The 17114-nt window shown below is 51.5% G+C and overlaps 6 protein-coding genes across 6 annotated transcripts; 1 reads left to right on the forward strand and 5 right to left on the reverse strand.

Annotated features, from left to right (window-relative positions):
• Positions 1-137: 137 nt before the first annotated feature.
• Positions 138-991, reverse strand: Asppvi_010606 (uncharacterized protein; the record flags this gene model as incomplete). Its single annotated transcript, XM_043306445.1, has 2 exons — positions 138-522; positions 588-991. 2 exons carry the CDS (start codon positions 989-991, stop codon positions 138-140), a joined length of 789 nt encoding a protein of 262 aa, XP_043162380.1.
• Positions 992-3087: 2096 nt separating this feature from the next.
• Asppvi_010607 (J domain-containing protein) lies at positions 3088-4311 on the reverse strand (the record flags this gene model as incomplete). The annotated part of the gene is made up of 3 exons (XM_043306446.1): positions 3088-3594; positions 3657-4184; positions 4267-4311. 3 exons carry the CDS (start codon positions 4309-4311, stop codon positions 3088-3090), a joined length of 1080 nt encoding a protein of 359 aa, XP_043162381.1.
• A 268-nt stretch (positions 4312-4579) lies between these two features.
• On the forward strand, positions 4580-5869 carry Asppvi_010608 (DNA-directed RNA polymerase I subunit RPA43; the record flags this gene model as incomplete). Its single annotated transcript, XM_043306447.1, has 1 exon — positions 4580-5869. The coding sequence occupies one exon, from the start codon at positions 4580-4582 to the stop codon at positions 5867-5869; it is 1290 nt and encodes a 429-aa protein (XP_043162382.1).
• A 290-nt stretch (positions 5870-6159) lies between these two features.
• Positions 6160-7952, reverse strand: nfr1 (putative AIF-like mitochondrial oxidoreductase (Nfrl); the record flags this gene model as incomplete). The annotated part of the gene is made up of 3 exons (XM_043306448.1): positions 6160-7423; positions 7484-7673; positions 7730-7952. 3 exons carry the CDS (start codon positions 7950-7952, stop codon positions 6160-6162), a joined length of 1677 nt encoding a protein of 558 aa, XP_043162383.1.
• Positions 7953-9373: 1421 nt separating this feature from the next.
• On the reverse strand, positions 9374-13328 carry Asppvi_010610 (uncharacterized protein; the record flags this gene model as incomplete). The annotated part of the gene is made up of 3 exons (XM_043306449.1): positions 9374-10490; positions 10557-12890; positions 12970-13328. 3 exons carry the CDS (start codon positions 13326-13328, stop codon positions 9374-9376), a joined length of 3810 nt encoding a protein of 1269 aa, XP_043162384.1.
• A 1005-nt stretch (positions 13329-14333) lies between these two features.
• Positions 14334-16388, reverse strand: Asppvi_010611 (arrestin (or S-antigen), N-terminal domain protein; the record flags this gene model as incomplete). The annotated part of the gene is made up of 5 exons (XM_043306450.1): positions 14334-15041; positions 15097-15669; positions 15740-15952; positions 16005-16118; positions 16176-16388. The coding sequence occupies 5 exons, from the start codon at positions 16386-16388 to the stop codon at positions 14334-14336; spliced, it is 1821 nt and encodes a 606-aa protein (XP_043162385.1).
• Between the last annotated feature and the right edge of the window lie 726 nt (positions 16389-17114).

Consider the following 17114-nt stretch of genomic DNA (forward strand, 5'->3'; position numbering starts at 1 on the left):
GCAAAGCGGCGTTCCAAGACACAAAACCACACGCTTGAAGTCGTCAAAGAAAATGGAAAAAAGCGGAGTCATAGTAATATTGTACAAGAAGAGTAAAGGGTGGATTGAGGAGCATAGTAAACTTCAGCTGGACGAAACTATGCAGTCATAGCAATTGCTGGCGAAGATGCTTCGGTAATATTAGGAGGCACCGGAGTGAGCTCCGTATCGCCGGAGTTGCTTTTCTCGCTGGGCGCACCGCTAGCACTCTGGTTGGCCTTGCTGTCACTATCACCAGTATCGAGAGCGGCTTCTTTCATCTCGCCGTTTGTCTCTGTCTTTTGTGGTCGAGGAGCTCGCCATGACGGCAATTGCCACTGGACACCTGTGAAGCTCTTCAGCTGGAGGGCCTTCCGTTCCCATTTGCGACAAGGGGCTCCAGATCGATCCAAGGCGCGAAGACCGGCGTTGATGGCACCCATGTTGGCCTTGGGCCCCAACCGGGAGGAGGTTACTTTGACAGAATCGCCAGTTCCATCGTCACTGTAGAACGTAGGAGTTAGCAAGATGGTAAAGACAAATGAACGGCGACAGGAACAAGAACGTACAGTCTGGGCTTCTTCTTCGGACCTGGCTTTCCCCTAGGTCTAGAGAAAGATTCGGTCGCCTGGCCGGCGCTTCGCTTGGTTCCCGACTTAGGAGCCAGTAAACCGTTGCGACGAGGGGTATCTGCGGCGGATGTCCCAGGAGCAGGAGTTGACGCGGCATCTGAAGCATTGTCGACGGACGATGGCGGGATGGGAGGGTCTGCAGAGGACGAGGCAGGAGATGAGGGCTCCTTCTCCTTGACGGGTGGACTGGCGCTGGCGCTATTTTTCTTGGTCGCTTTTCCCTTAACATCCGGACTAGCAAAGCGACTGAGCAGTTCCGGCGACAACCTGAGGACGACGATTGCCTTGGGGGCCGCAGAGCGGTTGGAACGACCGTTTGTGGCGGATGTAGCAGCCGCCATTGTTTTCGTCTGAATAGAGAGATGATTGTCTTTCTCTTGGGAGGTAAAACAGTTATTTTCTTTTTACTTTACTCTTGACAAAGGCTATTGCTAAACCCGTCAAGAGCAAAAGTAGCAGGTGCCGATTAAATGTGCGACACGGGGTGATTGAGATGTAAATGTGATCGTGACGTGAGTGTCAGATGGACAAATTGCGTAGGTTGGGTTGAGTTAGTTGGTTCCACAAGACGTTCGAAGGCGGAGGGCGACACTTGGTCAGGGCGAGGCAAAAGTCTGGCAGGGCTGAGGTCGGTAGCAAGGGTGAAGCAGAGGTGACATAGTCCGAGGAAGCGGTAGTGGTGGTGGTGATGATGATATTGGGGGAAGTAGAGAAAGAGAGGGTGAGGAGGGTGAGGGAGGAATAATAAGGAAAGATGGTCGGGGGATGGAAGAAAGGGATGGGGATGTCGAGGCGCTGTGTGGTGGTTTCATTGTTGGTTGATTTGTGTGTGTGTTTTTCTTCTTCACTCGTCTACTTTAGGGGAACTCAGCCAGACTTTCGTTCGGTGCGGTCAGAGTCAGGTCGATTGTCAGGGTGAAGGAGGCCGATGGATGACAGAGAGTATGGGAATGTCAGACCGGCGTTCGAGCGTCGTAATGTTACCCCTGTACGCGTCTAATACCAATCAATTACGCAAGAAATTGAGATAAAATCTACGTAAATGACAGTATCATACAGGTCACGCTGTAATTAGTAATGCACATCCTATTTGGCCCTTATAGAGGCATGCTTTCAGTATAGGGTAATGGTATGAGGTAGGTATCTTCATTTGCGTTATCTTACAATTTCTACTGCTATGGGCGAAATTGAAATTGCCTATTTGTACTTCTAGAGGACTCATTGACACAGATCTCTGTCATTAACTTTCTCTATTGTCAACGGGGTAACAATACTCTGATCATCGAATTACTCCGTTTAGGTCGCCGTACGCGTTCGGAGATGATCGTTATTCACCCTAAAGTAATATACCATGCTCAAGAGCTGCGCCTTGTAACCCCTCCTCCATGACAGGCATCTCATTGAATGCAATATATAGCACTGTACTATATTCGTATCTCATATTCATTTCTATATTCGATCTTTTGCCTGATAATTCGAGAGACTAGTACACTATACCTAGGAATGGTGTTACTCGAAATAGTGCAATCTTATGGATGGATTGGTATCTATCCCGCATCAACCCGGTTACCTAGACTCTGAATTCCACAGCTTCCGTCTTGCCGGATTCCATCCAATATCCATAAGAATCTTCGCCGAATGTGGATTGTGATGGTCCTATGGCCGTATTGACTTTTACATGGTAAGGGCCCATACTGGATGGATCACAAGCATCATCATCATCATGCTACTCCGTAAAGCGTCACCATCACCACCTCATCACTTGACAAGACACCACCATTTTTACTCACCTGATGCATCTAAAGTCCTCGAGTACTTGTTACAGCGACTGGCCTGAACAGCACTAGATCGACGAATTGAGCGATTCCATCGATGATGAACAGGATCCTCATCGTCCCACAGACCACTTCGATACAATCTTACTTTGTGGCCAAGAAGGGCAAGTAACGAAACTGCTCGAGAACCAAGAAAATCAGCGCCCGACCGGCTCGCCACATTCGGAACGAATCCACGATCGCAGAAAGAAAAATCCACTCGAGGGTGAAACGAAATTTCCATTCGCATCCGTAATCGTAATTGCGCAATCCCAGCTCAGACTAAGTTACTAACCGCCCAGCCCTCGGGAAATGCGAAAAATCCCATAAATCCATGGAAATTGATGAAATGCACAAGCGGCTTTGCGAACCGCGTATCAGGATGCTTCCACCAGTCAGTCTATCGCTACTCCGTAGAAAGGTTTGGAAAGGGCTGAGATAATTATTTAGAGGTGGTGATGATGTTTCCTGAGACTTGATGTTGTTTGATCAAGATGTCTACGTTTTAATGTACAAATGCAATATCTATCTACGTGCGCTGAAAAGCGTTGCTTAGGCTCCAAAAATATATTCAACGCTGGTATCAATGCAAATGACAGCTGTATAACGTTCGAGAGGCCAATTCAATCAGCCTTGCCATTCTTGTCCGGCCTATTGCGCTCCATTACCTGCGCTATAGCCTGCTGAACTTCCGGACTGGCCCTCACACTGCTCAGCACCAGACCCTCCTTCATTCCCTTTCGCAACGTAGCGGTTCCTTCCCGGTCCCCACGGAAGGGAGCCAGGCCCAGCTGAAGAAGCCGTGTTGCCTCACCGTCCGTAGCGCGGGAGAGTTGAGCCAGCTGCGCGAGCCGTTGCATCGTCTGCGGATGGATACGCTCCCCTGGCGCAGACGACGATCCCTTGCTCACTTCTGGCGGCGTTAGCTGGGAGATGAATATATGTAGAGTGACCGAAGCGCGCTGCGCGAGCGTCAAGATCTGGAAGGGCAAGAGATAGAAAGTGGGGGAGATCCCCAGCAAGCTTCGGATGCCCTGTGGAATATAGAAACCAGGCATGAAAATAGCTTTAGGGCGAGTGACCAGGGCTGCTTCGAGCGTGATGAGCGCAGCAAAGGTGAAGAAACGCCACTGATTTGAGTTAGTAGACTGATTCCATTGCCGCAGGAAAGAATGCCCAGTTAATGGCTTACATAGCGACCCCAGTTTGACCACCAAGCAAAATTTAGAACAATGATTGTCAGGAATCCAACCACATACTGTGGTACCGATCGCTGTAGCCCAGCAAACAGAAAGTCCTGCATCGTCTTCCGATCACCCCAGGACAGCATATCTGGACCAAACCGGTCGTATGCGAATCGCTTGGCAGGGTCCAATAATGTATCCTGTGCCAGCTTCAGGTACACAAAGTAATCATCGGATGGGCCACCATCCCCGTAGCCCAGCTTGTCCGGGTGATGTTGAGCCGCCAGCCGCCGAAACCGCGACTTGATAGTCCTCTCATCGGCCAAGGGAGAGACACCGAGAGCCCGGTAGAAATCGCCGGCGACCTGAACTTGATGAAATGTTTCGTAGAGTGTGTATAGGAGATAGCTCGTGACAACTAGGATGAAGATCCGACGGCGATGCCGAGCATAACGCGGTGATGGCGGCTGAGGTCGCGGTTCCCCGGCGCGGATTGTGATTCCATAGTAGACATTCTGAATTATCGAAGTCACATACTGCAAGCAACGCAACCGTGTTAACAAGAGTATGAAGATAAGAGGTGGATATGTGATCATTCATCTGCACGGAGGTACCTACATTTGGAAGCACAGCCCACCCAACAAAAGACAAAAGGGACGACATGACTGCAGATACAGCCTGTCCATCAAGCAATAAAGCACCGTATCCAATTAAGCGACGACTCTATAGAAAGCTGGGCTGTGATGTTTACTCTGGCGCTGGAGTTATGATATGGTTCGCTGTCATCACAATTCACCGCCTAGCTTACCGCCTACCAAATTCTCCCCAACAGGGAAGAAAGTAAAAAAAGCGAAAGAAAAAAAGTTCTCGACCTCCGCAAGTCGATCTTCAACACTCCACTATATAAGACTGGGGGCGTTCCCATTGCACAATGGCTGTCGATGCAATGGATGTAGACTCGAGCCCTGCGCCTGCAGCAGTGGCAGAGCCTGAGCGCAAGCGCAAACACAAGCACAAGGACCAGTCCTCAAAGAAGAAGCGGAAGCACGACTCCAACCTGATCGCCGACGAGACAACAGTCCAGGAGACGACAAGCAAGAAGTCCTCCAAGAGCAAAGAGAAGAGCAAGCAAAAGTCGTCCGAGGACGCACCATCAACGTCCGACTCGCCTTATGTTCTGACCACCGCAACACTCTACCTTCCGCTATCGCCCATCTCCATCTCGCCCACCCATGCGCTGGCCTCTCTGCTGGCAGAGCACCTCTCGCCCCTCCTCCTCACATATTACCCCCCTCTACAGGGTGTGATCCTGGCCTACTCCAACGCCTCGATATCGAGTGAACCGCCTAGCGCCTCTTCCTCCTCCTCTGATCCCCAAGACAACCCGCAGCCATTGACGCTCGCAAAGACGGCAGACGAGTACGGCGTCCTGTACGTCTACCTGACAGCCACATTCCTAGTCTTCCGCCCGCAGCGCGGCCAGATCCTCGAGGGCTGGGTCAACGTCCAATCCGAGGGCTTCCTCGGCGCCGTGGTCCTGAACCTATTCTCCGTCGGAATCGAGCGCAAGAGACTCCCCTCGAACTGGAAATGGGTGCCACCCGGCGAAGAAGAAGAAGACGGATTCAACAGCGGAGAAAAGCCGAAGAAGAAGGTCTTCTCGTCGACCGAAGACGAAGACGACTCGGAGCCCTCGTCTCACTTCGACCCGGAAAAGGAACACTTCAAGCCCATCTCGCTCGCCTCCGACGCCAACCCCTTCTCCGAAACCATGGACCTTAACAACGGCTCCGCCGAGGACGACGAGGCCGCCGCGGAAGGCTACTTCCAGTCCGTCTCGGGCCACCGCGTCCGCGGCACAGTCCGGTTCAGAGTCGTCGATATCGACGTCATCCCCGGCTCCGATCGCGAGCGGGGCTTCCTAAGCATCGAGGGTACAATGCTGTCGCCCGAAGAGGAAGCCCAAGTCCTCGAAGACGAGCGCAATGGGAATTACTCTTCTATGACTCCTCGACGACCACAGGGCCAATGGGAACCCTCGAGCGCCATGTCCGGCGCATTAGCAGGTTCGTCCTCGGCTGCTCCGGAGACGCAGGTTAGCACTGCCGATGCAGATACGGGGGCCTTGGAAGAATCACCGAGCAAGAAGAAGGAACGCAAGACGGAGAAGGAGAAGAAATCCAAGTCCTCGAAATCGAAGAAGAAAAAGGAAGATAAATGATCCAGACCAACGATAACTACCTAGTTTTCTTGTCATTTACCATAGACGCACGGCGTCTTTCCCTGTTATATATTCAATGCTTGTCCGGCGTTAGAAGGGAGAAATCAAAATTCATTCAGCGTTGTCATGGTATCTGCTAGTGAAATACAGAAAAGCTCTCCGAACCAAGTCTGAGCCGTACTGGCATTGGAACTTGATAGATGGCTTGGATGAGCTACACAATACACAATCTTGAAGCACCTGATTATTTATCAAACCACGGTAATATGTACGACCTGCACGACCACGGATTACATCGTCACCTCCTGCGGCACATCAACTGTCAACACATCCACTCCACTCTCGATCTGCGACTTGGATGGCATGTTGCCCCGACGCATCAACTCGGCGCTCTTACTCATAATGGGATCCATGCCCATGGTCGCGACCGCCACCACCGTCTCACCCTTACAGTAGTACGCTGCGAACTTGGCATTCTCCGGCTCGCCCTTGAGCACCAGTCCATCCCAGCCATTCGGGGCATTCCCGCAGTAGCGCAGCTGCGCACCCACGGCGGACCAGAAGATGGGGATGAACGCTTTGGGGCGCAGGGACTGCAGCGAGCCTGTGTTGAGGGTGTGGACGATCGCGCGGCCGACGCCGCGGCCTGCATTCTGCGCGACGTTCCAGTGCTCGATGCGGGTGGGGGTGCCCTTTACCGGGTCTGCGCCAGGCCCGCGGTAGGGGTACGTGGCGATGTCGCCGATGGCGAAGACGTCGTTGTTCTGGCCGGGGACGGCAAAGTATTCGTCCGTCCTGATGGAGCCGTCCTTCTCGAGCTGGACGGCTGGGTTGTCCTGCAGGAAATCGGTGGCGGGGCGGACGCCTACGCCCAGGATGACCAGGTCTGCAGGCAGCACGGTGCCGTCTTTGAGGTGGACGGCGCCCACTTTGCTGGGGTCGGCCGCTGAGGGGGTTGCCTTCTCGACGCCGATGGACATCTTGAACTTGACGCCGTTCTTCTCCAGGTTGCGCTGGAAGATCCGGCCGACTTCGACGCCCATGATGCGCTCCATGGGGGCGGCTTCTTGGCCGATGATGGTCACCTCGTTCTCCTTGGAGAGGGCGTTGCCGACTTCCATACCGATGAACGAGCTACCCACAATGACGATCTTCTTGTTCTTATCCCCAACTGCCTTGAGGATGTTCTGCACATCGGTCACGAAGCGCAGCAGGAAGATGTTTCCGAGGTCCTTGAAGCCTTCCATGGGCAGTGTGCGCGGCACACCACCGGTAGCAAGGACCAGCTTGGTGTATGGGAAGGATTTGCCAGACTTTGTGGAGACGGACTTGCCGATAAAGTCGACGGACGTCACCTCGTCGAAGACGGTCTCGATGGACGCGGCCTCGTACCACTCCTTCGGGCGCCACTGGATCTTCTCAGCATCGGGAATGAGTGCCTTGGACAGCTTTGTCCTGTCGATTATGAGGTTCGGTTCTCTGGAGATGATTGTGATCGCTCCCTTGTATTTCAGTTCACGGAGGGCCTGGATGAGCCCAAACGTACCGCTTCCACTGTGTAGCATCGCCTCGTCAGCCCTGTAGCCCCGTGACACTGTAAAAATCAAGACTCACCCGCCAACAATGACCACCTTCTCCCCAGTGGAAGGGCTGCATTTCAACACCGGATCTCTCTGTCCGGATTTGATCGCAGCCTCATCACCTTTGATATAGACCGCACCGTTCTTCTCCACAAGCTCGAACTTGTTCAATGCGTTGGGAGCAGGTGCATCTTCGACATCACCGCTGCCAATATTGAAACAGGCTGCCCACGATGATCAGCATCCAATCAGCCTAACTCCCTTACTAGGACCAACATACCTCCATGCCACGGACAGGTGATTCGACCATCAGGAGCAACGACACCCAGCTTCAGTGGAGCTCCGTAATGGGTACATCTGGGGCTCATCGCATGCACCTGGCCATTGAATCGGAGGACCAGGACCTTGCCGCCCTCGACACCTTCGACCTCCGATTCGACCTTGTCCACGTTCTTGATGTCCGCTAGGGACGAGATGTCCTTGAGTTTATATTCCTGAGCCATTCTGGATGGTGATGTGCGGGATAGTGAGCGCGAAGTGGTGGTAGAAAATGATCTACTAGCTTTTGTTAAAGGAGACAGAGAGGATGGATGAACACAGCAGGAGCAGGAGCACGAGGCGGAATTGCGACAACCACAGGCACAGCGGCCGGCTCGATTGGAAGAAAAGGATGATAGTAGACGAGTAGAAGAGGATAGAGAAGAACGAGGAACTTGGAGCCTAGATAAATTGCGTGACCCGCGGGGGAGGGGTAAATGCATAAGGAATCCTCTTGGACACTTGATTTACACGGAGTAGATCGAGAGTATTATTCTTGCTAGGAAGATTCATTTAACCTTGGTAGGGGATATACGCAGATGATTATTCATTCCCTTTCTTCCATTTGAATAGACTAGAGGTATGAAGTCGATACGCCATCTATTCATCTATCCATCTATACATGCAACATTGCTGCTGCTGCTCCTCCGTCGCGGTGATGGACGATGACGTAGTGACATATGCTGGCTGTGACCAATCACAGCACTCAAATTGTCATCCACCATTCTACCATCAAAACGAGAACAGGATTGGATCCAACAGTCTAGCTGCTTCTTATGGAGAACAATGTGGTCCTATATGATATCAGTTCCGGCTCTACCGGTCATAACATCAATGGTCCTACTATGGATGTGATTACCAGAGGTGAAAACGGAAACATCCAACAACTGCCGTATCCATAGATCGGATAGATAAGATAAAGGGCTACATGCGTTTATAACTTTCCAGTTGCTATGAGAAAGAGCGACAGTACCCGCCAGATTTGACATCATTTTTGATTCAGTTTATATTCATGATTCTCGCCCTTTTGTACTTTATTGTATAATGCAATTGCCTACCTATCTTAAGCAAAGCACCACACAGGGAAAAACATTACATCAATGCGGTATGGTCGTTTGCGAGTTGCAGTGAACAGAGAGATAGACACCTGAATACTTACACTCAGCAAATCCGGATCCACGGTTAAAGGGAATCTAAAGGTAAATTGAGTCATATGAGTGTATCAACAACTGTATTTGTGCTTGACTACTTGTTGCGGAAGTTGTTTCTCTTCCGGCTCTACTTCAGACTTGATATATATCTACTGGCCTAGTCGCTTCATGTCAATCAAACCGTTACGCCACGACGCAGAGAAAGAAATAGCCAGAGCAGAAATTAAGGTACTGAACAAGTGCCGCAGCAATCATGCGTTTGAGAGATTAGATGGCTATGAGTGGTAGAATAGGTACAACCAGGAAAGACATTATTATGTACACTTCAACTCCTTCAGCGCCTAACATAGCAACATATGGACAACAAACAAAATACACATTCACAGCAAATAGGTATTTACAATCCTTCTTTCACCATTCATATTTCTGGCTGGGTGGCTAGATGCTCATGTCATTCAGTGTCTGCGTCTGACTCCGGACGAAGAAAGCCTGGTGCGTCTCTGGGTACTCGGAACATTCTTCTGCACCCACCCAGGGCCCCGCGGCAGTCGATGTGATTTGGCAAAGTCCTCATCACTTCCGCCAGGCGAGACCGGCGGACTCGACTGAGTCAGATCGACTATATTCGAGAGCTGCGAAGCTGTGGGAGGCTGAGTGCCAGACGCCTCGTCGTGTCGGGTCAGCCAGTTGCTGTTTTCTTGGATTGAACTCATGTGGGATTGGTCCTGAGGCGTAGGAGACCTCTGCGGCTGTGCGCTTGTAGGGCTTCTGCAGGATATGGGAGTGGATAACTGGGACTTTGGCGGTGCAGAGTCCACTGCCGATTCGTCTTCTTCTGTCACAGTATCGCCCTTGGCTTTCTGCGAGCCTCGTCGCAGGCGCTCTTCATGGGCCTTGTCGATTTCGTAGTTCGGGTTAGGCACAAAAGAACTAGAAGGCGATGATGCCCGTGACTGTGGCATCCCCGGATTGTGGTCTGGCTCATTCTTCGGAGCTGGAGAGCCCGGAGTCGGCCGCTTGCCCTGGAAGAGCTGTTCAAGCAAACGGTTGAAATTAACGAGATTGTCCGGGCTGCTGAGCAATTGCAGGTCGCCTTCTGAACCGGTCGCTGGAGGAGCGTCATTGAAGGCGTTGGGAGGAACAGTAGACCGCGGAGTTGAGGGGGCCTCTGTGGCATGTGGAAGGGAATTGGGTTGTTCTCCACTATCATCGCCCCCATCTGCATTCTGAGTACCAGCAGAGGTGACTTCGCGAGTCTCCTGCTCAGGGCTCGGTTCGGGGAGCGATGGTCGCGTCCCAGCTTGAGGAGAGTGAAATCCAACGAATTGTGGTGATTGTATAACAGGGCTGGCGTCTTCTTTTGGACCACTACCTCCGCTCCCTTCTGCGGTATGATCAACTGCCTCGACGGTTTCGTCTGCAGGCGTTTGAAGATCCTCACGAACATGCGAACTGACAGATGGTTGGGGAGAGTTCCTATTGCTATCATTGACTGCCTCAGCCTCACGCATCGTTTCATCCTCGCCGGTGGTCTTGGAATTCTGAAGAAAGGAGCCCTCAGCTGCGGAGGAGCTTGGTTTGGGTGAGCGCATGCACGCCAGACAACTCGAGCAGTGGAAAGAGGATCAATGTACTGACTTGCTGACTTTGTCGGCACCCCCAACGTCTGCCGCATCCGCAGCTTGAACGAGCTTTGCATCAAACAGATCGGCGAAGGATATCTCTCGGAAACCGTCGTCTTCCGCTTGATCATCGTCCATGCCGGGCATTTCGAATTTGTCATATCCTCGAGTGCMATCTTCTTCGTCATCCTCGTCGGGTTGCTCGACTTGTCGCCGGTCGCGCTTGGCAAGCTGCAGCTTGAGTACACTGTCTTCGAAGACGTCGTCTATCCTCGCCACAAGATAATCGGACACAGTAGGTTGCCAGTTCGTCTCCTTGGACACAATAAGCTGTTTGAAAGCGATTACTGATCCTTGCTTCAAATCGCCTTCCGTCAGATCCTGGACAGAGCTCAGATCCGCTGGTAGAGGAGGGAGATCGTCCTGTGTGTTTTCTGATGCCTCTTCACCCGCTGGCTCGACTCCGTTCGTGAGCTCGGTGCTCAGCTGCTGCTCTGGATCATCGTAAGTGAGCTGAATGTCCTCTTCGGTATAGTGTCCATTATAGTCCTCCGCGTAATCTTCATACTCGTCTGCCTCATAGACCTGCAATTGCTGTCTTCTCTTCCTCTTGCGCCCCCAGCCCTTGCGCTTCTTTATAATTTGATGAGCCTCAGCATCCCAGCGCTGTTCAAATGGGAAAGGAGGTGTAGAAAGCTCAATATCATCGAAAACACATTCAGTAGCTTTGAGAACCAGCTTGTCTTGCCAGTTTGATTCCGCTTCACTATCGCTTTCCTCAGCGGGAGATTGCTCTTCTGAAATCTTGGCACGGAAGTTGTTGACTTTTCCTGCGAGTTTCTTTCGAGTGGCTTCTTCATCTTCCTTGGACCGTGGTGCTCGCACCCCTAAAGACCCAAAAAGCAACCGTCTGGAGCTTGCGACATCCAAAGTACGTCGTTTGTTAGCAGGTTCCAAAACGGAACCGTTGAACTCAGCATCCTCCTCCGCTGGCTCGTCCGTCGTCTTTGCCTCCAGGGGCTCATTCTCTTTCTCCATGATTGCGTCGACGTCTACTCCGCCTGTTGCCAGAGCATGGAGCAACTTTTGCCTTTTTGCTTCAAACTCCTCCTGTTCTTCTTCGTTCGTTCGGCGCTTCTCATTCGGCTTGTGCTCAGGTGGCTCGTACCAGACCCCATTCTTTGCTTCCCATTCTCGGAGGGCTGCAAAGTCGGCTTCGGAAGGCAGAGCGCCAAGCTCCTTGAGCTTCGAGAGCCTCCGTCGCAATTTGTTGCGTTGATTGCTCTTCTTAGTCCTGAGGGAACCGTGACCTGGAGGGTTCACCTTGGGCTGTAGTTGTCTGTTCCAAGCGGGACTGGAAAGGGACTCGTCCTCCGATTCGGATGTTGTGGATTCGTCTGACTCGGAGGACGAGTCGTCATCTTCAGACTCAACATCTTCTGCCTCGGACTCAGACGAGGACACCTCCGAAGCAGAAGTCGTCGTTTCGGAAGGAGAAGTCGAGCCTTCCTCGTCAGATGTCGAATCATCGGTGTCACTCGAAGAACTGCTGCTGAAGCTCTTGTATATAGAGGGCGAGTCCTCGGAAGTCTGTTCGGCCTTACTCAAGTGAGAATCGCCCTCACTCTGAGAGGGACAAGGTGACGCCTGCCGCTGGGTCCCCTTGAACCGCACAGCTCTGGAGTCTCGTCGCGAAGAACCTGCTTCAGATGGGCTTTTTATCGCAGCTTGATGGTCGGCGTGGCGCCCGGAAGTAGTGCGTAGGATACTGGCCCTGGTCCGCAGGGGATAGCCTCCAGGCCCGGTGGGCTTTTTTTCTGGTACTTCCACTGATGGCAAGCCAACGGTCTCCCGGTCTTTCTCAAGAGCCTCCAGCTCTTCCGCCAAGTCTTCGGCCTCGAAGTCTGAATCGTCCGCGTCACTTTCCGAAGCTTCGTCATCCTCGCCCTCACTGAGGGGATGACGGATGACTGTCCCGTCGCCGGATTCCTCTTGACTCTCATGGTAGTCTTCATAATCGTCGTCATGATGATAATCCGTATATTCATCGTGAATGCCATCATCGTCATGAGCCTTGAGTCTCGAGAGCTCCTTCATTGAGCTTACTCGTCCAGGAATAGTCCATTGTACCTCATCATCACCATAGCCCACATCACCGTCCCAAGTCGCAAGCATAGTGCGCCGTTTCTTCCTTGGTGGGATCGCAATCGCCGGTCTGGAGGACGTTTGCCGTTTGAGGAAAGGCCGGCCAAACGGGACCCCATCGATAAGATGTTTGCCGTCGCTCGAAATCTGGTGGCGACCGGAGAGCCGTCTCGCTCTGAGATCTGCGATTTGAAGGGCGCGGATTCTGACGACTCAAAATCAGCACCAAGCAATGACAGTGGACACGCACAAGCAGCAGGGTGATGCCGGATCTACCAACTTACACTACTTCATCACCATCTCTGAGGAGCCCATCCACCTCCATGAAATGCAGACACTCGGAGCCACCCACTTCAACAGCATAATCCTCCAAGCCCCACTGGCCGCTCGATTCGCTGTCAAAAATCGCCGGCTCCGTTTCCAACGGGACCACCTCATTGACATCCTCCAGCAGCTGCGCGATGGTATATCCGCCGCTTGAGTATAGCGCATTCGGCGCACGCGTCGATGCAATAGCAGAAGCGGCAGCAGGTATTACGGAGGAGCTAGGCGTCGCTTGACCGTACATTGACGGCGGTGACGTCGTCCAAAGAATGCGCGTCACGGGTAGACCGTGACGCTGAATGTTAAGGTGGAGACGCATCGTGGGGGTACTTGAACACCTTCAGCTTCTAGAGATAGCGGGGCGTTGATTTGTCTAGGGATATGTCATTTGGAAGCGCCACTAATTCGTGCTATCCTTTACTCTGGAGGATGATGCCGTTCAATCGCAAGTGGTCAGAGTCGGTGACGCGAAAAAATTGGGAGGAGGTAGAGCACAAGCGGCGTAAAGAAGCCGGTTGAGACTGACAGAGTTACAGACGAAAGTAGAAAGCAAAGACGATACACATACTGTTATCTGCGAAAAGAAGATGCGATTACTGGAGAAAAGATCGAGACGGCACAGCTGAAAACAACATGGCGAGCTAGCTTGACAGCTCGCGGAGAGAGCTCTTTCTTTGAGGCTTTGACCGCTAATCCCGTTTGGTCCTAAGACGCCTGAGGCACCAACCCATAACATATCCTCAGTCTCTCAAAGAAAACCCCAAGACAAAGATTAAATTCCTAATGTTATAGTTGTTGTAAACTCGCTGTGGGAAGGCATTTTAAGTGATGGATTGTTTGAGTAAAGCAATATCAACTTTGTCGTGTGAAGGCCCTTTGCTACAATGAAGCTTGAAAGGATCTGAATACAAAGCACAAACGCATTGCACGTAACGTGCATGAGGTGGCTTCTGTCTCGAGAGTATCTTTATTACCAGTAGCGGTAAAATATAAATAACATTGTAGAAGAGTAATCATGCACCTCAGGACAAATATGGGGTGGTATCAAAGATTATGTAGAGTTTTAACGAGGGGTATGCTGGCTTTAGGGAAGCCAAATATCCTTCAGATGCATCGTATGCTGTTGGTGGAGGTGGCCATTAGTCGTATATGATTCTATTGTCTTTTTTTCTCTTGAAGGCAGATCACAGGAAACCTGTCGGGACATGGTTGTTAACTGTTGCGATAGTGCTGTTGTGGGCGAAGACGCGGAAAAAGGTCGTTTCCTGATGCGAAAGACTGGACGTCGTCGTCGTCGTCGTCGTCGTCGTCTACTACGACAAGTCTAGGCTCGTGAGCCTCCCGTGCTTGGACTCCGAGGTACAGGCTTTCTGTTGGGTACTCCAAGATTGATCGGACGAAATCCAGGTTGAGATTGTCCTCTATCATTGCGGTTTTGCGGCGCTGATGTAGGGCTTTCAGCAACCTGCTGATATTGAGGCGGGCTTTCATCGTCTGGAGGAAGCGCCTTGTGCATCTTGAGCACACTCTGCTGGCGTGCAACCGGGGACGTGGGAGGTGAGCCGGAATGAGACTCCGGAGGGGTGGAAGGAAGCATGTCAAACGATTCCGACGACGAGTTGGCTGTAGGGTGGCCGTACGGCGATGTGGCCTCACGTTCCTTTCTCCGGAATACTGACGATGTCGAATCAGCTCCAGGTTCAATGGTTCTGCTGGAAGAAGAAGCATCTGGTGGGTTATACTCGCGGCGGGGGCCATCCACAGGGCTTAGAGTTTCAGCCATCGCGTCTTCATAGCTGGGGGGTGCTTCGTCATAGACATCCTCTACACTGGTGGGCATGACCGGACCCGTTGGCCGGGGAGGTACTGGTGGACGCTCGACTGTATCATCCATAGGGTGGCCGGTCATCGGCGCAGGTTTAGAGGATGTCGCTTGACCAGTAGTAGCCATGGCATCTAGCAGTGCTTGTGGAGGAGCTATTCCAGAATACACTTTGACTGGCATTCTCAAGGGAAGTACGATGAGTTGGGGCTTCGAATGTCAGCAAAGCAGGAACATTGAGCACAGTGACCAGATCCAAACATACCTTCATGTCTCCGATACTCCCGTGACTCAAGCCGATCCGTACCTCGAGTTCATAATTTCGTGATATATTACAAGTCTCAAAGGATGGCGCAACTGAACTGGGCAACGCTATGCGGTTCCACATGGAGGGATCAAGTGTCCATTCTGTACCAGCGGGATCCCCTCCTCTGCCAAGAGGAATAGACATATTACTGCGGCTGAGGAGAACCCAGCTGCCGCCTTCCGTGCGCCGAAGATCATGGGCCAGGACGTGGGTATAACTAATCAGCTCAATTTGCAGCATCTGAAGGAAGATCGTCTCGAATGACTCGGAGACCTTCCTCACCAGCAACCTCAGAGGTATTGGCTCATTACAAGTAAGAATGGATGGGTTCGGCAGTCTTGCATCTGCAGAGACACGGACAGGTTCTCCTCCCACATCCCGGAGCGATGAGGAGGAAGCTTTGGAGAATAGACTCTTGGTTCTGATCTTTTCGGGAACTTTGCTGAATTGATGGTGACGTCTAGCATACGTCTCTTCGTTAGGCCTTCCAGTCCGTGGAGGCTCAATTGGGAGGAAATTCAACGGCGTGATCTGGTAAAAAGTCAGCAGCTATTCATGACGATATCCACTATATTCACTACTGCCAAAGACTGGTACATACGGCTCTCAGATTCTCCTTGTAGAACTGTGGGCGAATGACTGTTGCCTTCACATAATATTTGATCTCTGCCATGCCTGGAAAACCACTCAAAGAAGGAGGCAAGGTTTTCTTAACGTGCCGATTTGTATCCTTGGCCACCTCAACCTTCAACCCGGTAAAGTTCAGGTTGGTGAGCATACTATTGTGTGAGCTGCATGAATTGTTGAAAGGGAACTTGAATCGTGTCAGCCGACGTCGTCGCCTCAGATAGCGGCCATATACTCACTTTGAATCGGAAGGGATACTCGTACGTCCCAGCAGCAAAAGTGTACGACGTATTCTGAGTTTTCTGGTTGAAAATAGCCGGAGTTGGGAAGAGCGTCTCAACCTTGTACAAGATCTGTCAAATCGGTTAGTCGAACTGATATTTTTGATTTACTGTTTCGAATAGACGAACCTTATGAACTTCAAGCTCCGTCCGTTTCTTATCCGACTGTTCACTGTGTGGATGCCGTGGGCCTGAAAGTCGAGTTCTGCTTTCTCCCTCAAGTTTCACTTGAATGCCTCCTATCGGAGCTTCTGAGGGGAGGTGGAGCACAACTCTACCCGTTAGGAAGTCGAGATTGGTGAAATGAGCATGATTCCTGTCCAAATGGATGGTTACAGACATAGCAGGCACTCGATATCAGCAGCCGAGAGTTGCCTTCTTGATGAAGATGATAGTGGAAATGGTGGTTGCTGATGTAGTTGAAGCGACACCGTGCAGTCTCCGTCGAAACCCCAACCGGCCGATACAAATATGGAATTACTGTACAATCTGATCTTATAAAAAATTAGATCCACACCAGTGTCATAGAGATCAAGTGTAAGACGGAGAAAAGAGCACGGGAGTCCGGCATGGACTAACTAACTAGTTAACGGGTATCTGAGGGTGGGAAATATGACGTTCTTCCAATACGAAGAGCAAAAGGCGGGCGTGGGGCCACTCTTAGTGACTCTTCCTGACACTCTGACAGGGTCTCACTTTCATCATCACAAATTGAAACAATCGAAAGACGAAGAAGTGGCTGTCGTCTTATTGTTGTCTTCTACAACTCCTCATCCCCCTTTACCTCCTTATTGGCTTATTGTGGTTCTCCTGATCTGCTGTTCTTCTGGGCCTAGGCCGGGGTTCGAGCAAAGCCACTCGCATTCCACGGAAATAGAGCTGCACCGCCACCCTCGACGTTACCGCTGATTCAGAAAGCTGTGCAGAAGGCCGATCATTATTGGACGACGTCAAGACATGTACCTATACCTAGTATGTTTGCCATGATATGCACAATGCAATTGCCGTGTCATAAGGTAGAAATCGCTAGTCTAATCGGGTATCGCCGAGTTTCCAGAAAGGGACAAA

This window comes from Aspergillus pseudoviridinutans (genome assembly GCF_018340605.1).
Source record: "Aspergillus pseudoviridinutans IFM 55266 DNA, scaffold_8, whole genome shotgun sequence".
Classification (NCBI taxonomy): domain Eukaryota; kingdom Fungi; phylum Ascomycota; class Eurotiomycetes; order Eurotiales; family Aspergillaceae; genus Aspergillus; species Aspergillus pseudoviridinutans.